Source organism: Montipora capricornis, chromosome 6 (assembly GCF_036669925.1).
Source record: "Montipora capricornis isolate CH-2021 chromosome 6, ASM3666992v2, whole genome shotgun sequence".
Lineage (NCBI taxonomy): Eukaryota > Metazoa > Cnidaria > Anthozoa > Scleractinia > Acroporidae > Montipora > Montipora capricornis.
The window spans coordinates 26,172,466-26,174,643 of record NC_090888.1 but is presented as its reverse complement, the minus strand read 5'-3'; the positions used below and the strand labels follow the sequence as shown (position 1 = coordinate 26,174,643).

General features: G+C 39.3%; 1 protein-coding gene across 1 annotated transcript in view; it reads right to left on the bottom strand.

Moving 5' to 3' along the window:
• Window positions 1-622, bottom strand: part of LOC138053499 (uncharacterized) — a 651-nt gene extending 29 nt beyond the window's left edge. The window contains exon 1 of the mRNA XM_068900129.1: window positions 1-622. This exon is cut by the window's left edge and continues 29 nt beyond it. Within this exon, the coding sequence (XP_068756230.1) occupies window positions 1-622 (622 nt within the window).
• Between the last annotated feature and the right edge of the window lie 1,556 nt (window positions 623-2,178).

Here is a 2,178-nt window from a genome sequence, read left to right as displayed (position 1 = left end):
TCTGTTCGTACAGTTCACCATTATATTGGAAGAGCTGGTGTTTGGTAGCTAATTCTAGCAGTTCGATCAGGTCTGATTTGGTGATATTTAGGTTGTTAGTTTTGTTGAACCAATTGTCACGAAAAGCCTTGGTGGCAAGTATCTCTATCGTCTCGTCCAAAGGCACATTTGTAAACAAAGAAGTTACATCATATGATACTAAAATATCATTCTCGTTAAAATCGAGTTGAGTAACTTCCTCCGCAAATTCAAAAACGTCTGTGATGGTATGATTATTGAGAGAGAGAGGTTTTAGCTTTTCGTCAAGCCATTTTGCCAGCTGGAAGTTGTATGTTCCTGTTGCTGATAGTATGGGTCTAACAGAGAGGTTCTTCTTGTGCGTCTTCGGCAGGCCGTAAAGATGAGCTAAACGCGAGCCCTGTGATAGTAGCGATTCAGCGACTTCCTTGGGGAGTATTCTCTTTATGGCGTTGTTAACAAGTTTCTCTTTTTCTAAGAGGGGATGGTAATACTTGGGCGGTCGACCCTTCGCTTTTGGTCTTTCTGAGCTACTAGGGACGAATTTCGTGCTGTCATCGATGGAGGCTTTGTTGAGAAGCCGGATATACTCAACTTTATCCATAATGACAACCCCTGATCCCTTATCGGGTTAGTTATTATGATATCATCACGCTGTTTCAACTGTGCTATGGCCTTTACGGCCTGCCAAATCCCTATCATCTTCGGTTGGTCGACACATGAAGACGAAACACGATCTGGACAAACCTGAACTTAAAGCACATTTTACGATCCTAAAGAAATGCAAATCGAAATTTGACTGTCTCGTTCACGAGATGCTTTTGATACGTGAGCGTCAACCATCACTAAATAAGCAGTCAGATTCCATTCGTGCTAAAGTTTTTGTTTGACCTTCGCCTTTTGTATTCTAGCAAAAAATTGTAAATATCTTAGGGTCAACTATCGTTTAATTTCCATTTATGCAAAAGTCTTTGTTTTGACCTAACGCCCGTTATATTTAAATTGCGAATTGTCCATTTCAGTTTTAACCTTGATAATGGGGTCATGTCTGACTCCAAAACGTCGGATAGTGTTGTTACTTTTTATTCTTAATACGTTTTCTAAATCGATCCTTCTTAAAATATTCTAGGCAAAATTTGGTCATTTTAGCGCTGATTACGAATTTTTGGATGCAAAACTAATATTTTCTGCAATTTATCTGCTTTCTTGATCGAAAGTTACTGGGCAGCATTGTTAGATTTTTCGTTTATGTTCCCTTTGAAAAAACCATCCATTCTCATTCTCATTCTCGCTGGTTAATAATTAAATAGAAACGGTTAATCGTTATACTATTGGTTAAATATTAACTTCGTTTAATAAAGTCCAGTCTAGAGTCCAGTCCAAAGTCCAGTCCAGAGTCCAGTCGATATTTTCCAGTGGCCCAATTTGCGACCCATTGCTAACGGCAACGGAAGCGATCGCATTACGAATAATTAACCTCTGTTGCCAAAAACCAGTCAAATAACCGGTCAGTGTAAAACGCAGACTGCAGACTGCAGACTGCAGACTGCAGACTGCAGACCAGGGATAAAATGCAGACTGAGGGTAAAATGCAGACTGCAGACTGCAGACTGTGGGTTAATAAATAATAATGAAAAAAGAGTTATAAGAGTGTTAGTATGTTAGTAGCCGTTTGTACTTTCACACTGAAACCCCAACACAGCTCCCATCGCTTTGGTTGCCCCACCGCATGTTTTAAATCCGGATTTTTATCGAACTCTGTAAGAATTGAAGCTGTTTGAATCCTTGTTGTTGTTGGAAAAAGGACAGTTTCATTAAGTGAGTTGCTTTTAGGCAAAGAAGTCACCACCCCGTAATTCAACTGTCCATTTTGCTGCACTGAACAAAGTAATCGAGTAATTACCCAATAACTCAATTTATTTTGACACGCATGGCTACAGTACCAATTAACAAAGACAGAGATAACGTGGATTTTGCAACCATTTAACGTTTCAATTCAGTCGGCTTAAGCCAGTATGACTGAGGTGTAAAAATTCTTATTAGGATCCTTTCATTTGCTTTCGTGTACGTTATGTTTATCCTTTAGTTCACAAGCTCGTTACTGGGTTGCCTATGGGCAAACCCAGTCGAGGTCTACGTTTAGTTTGTTTGTTTTATTTA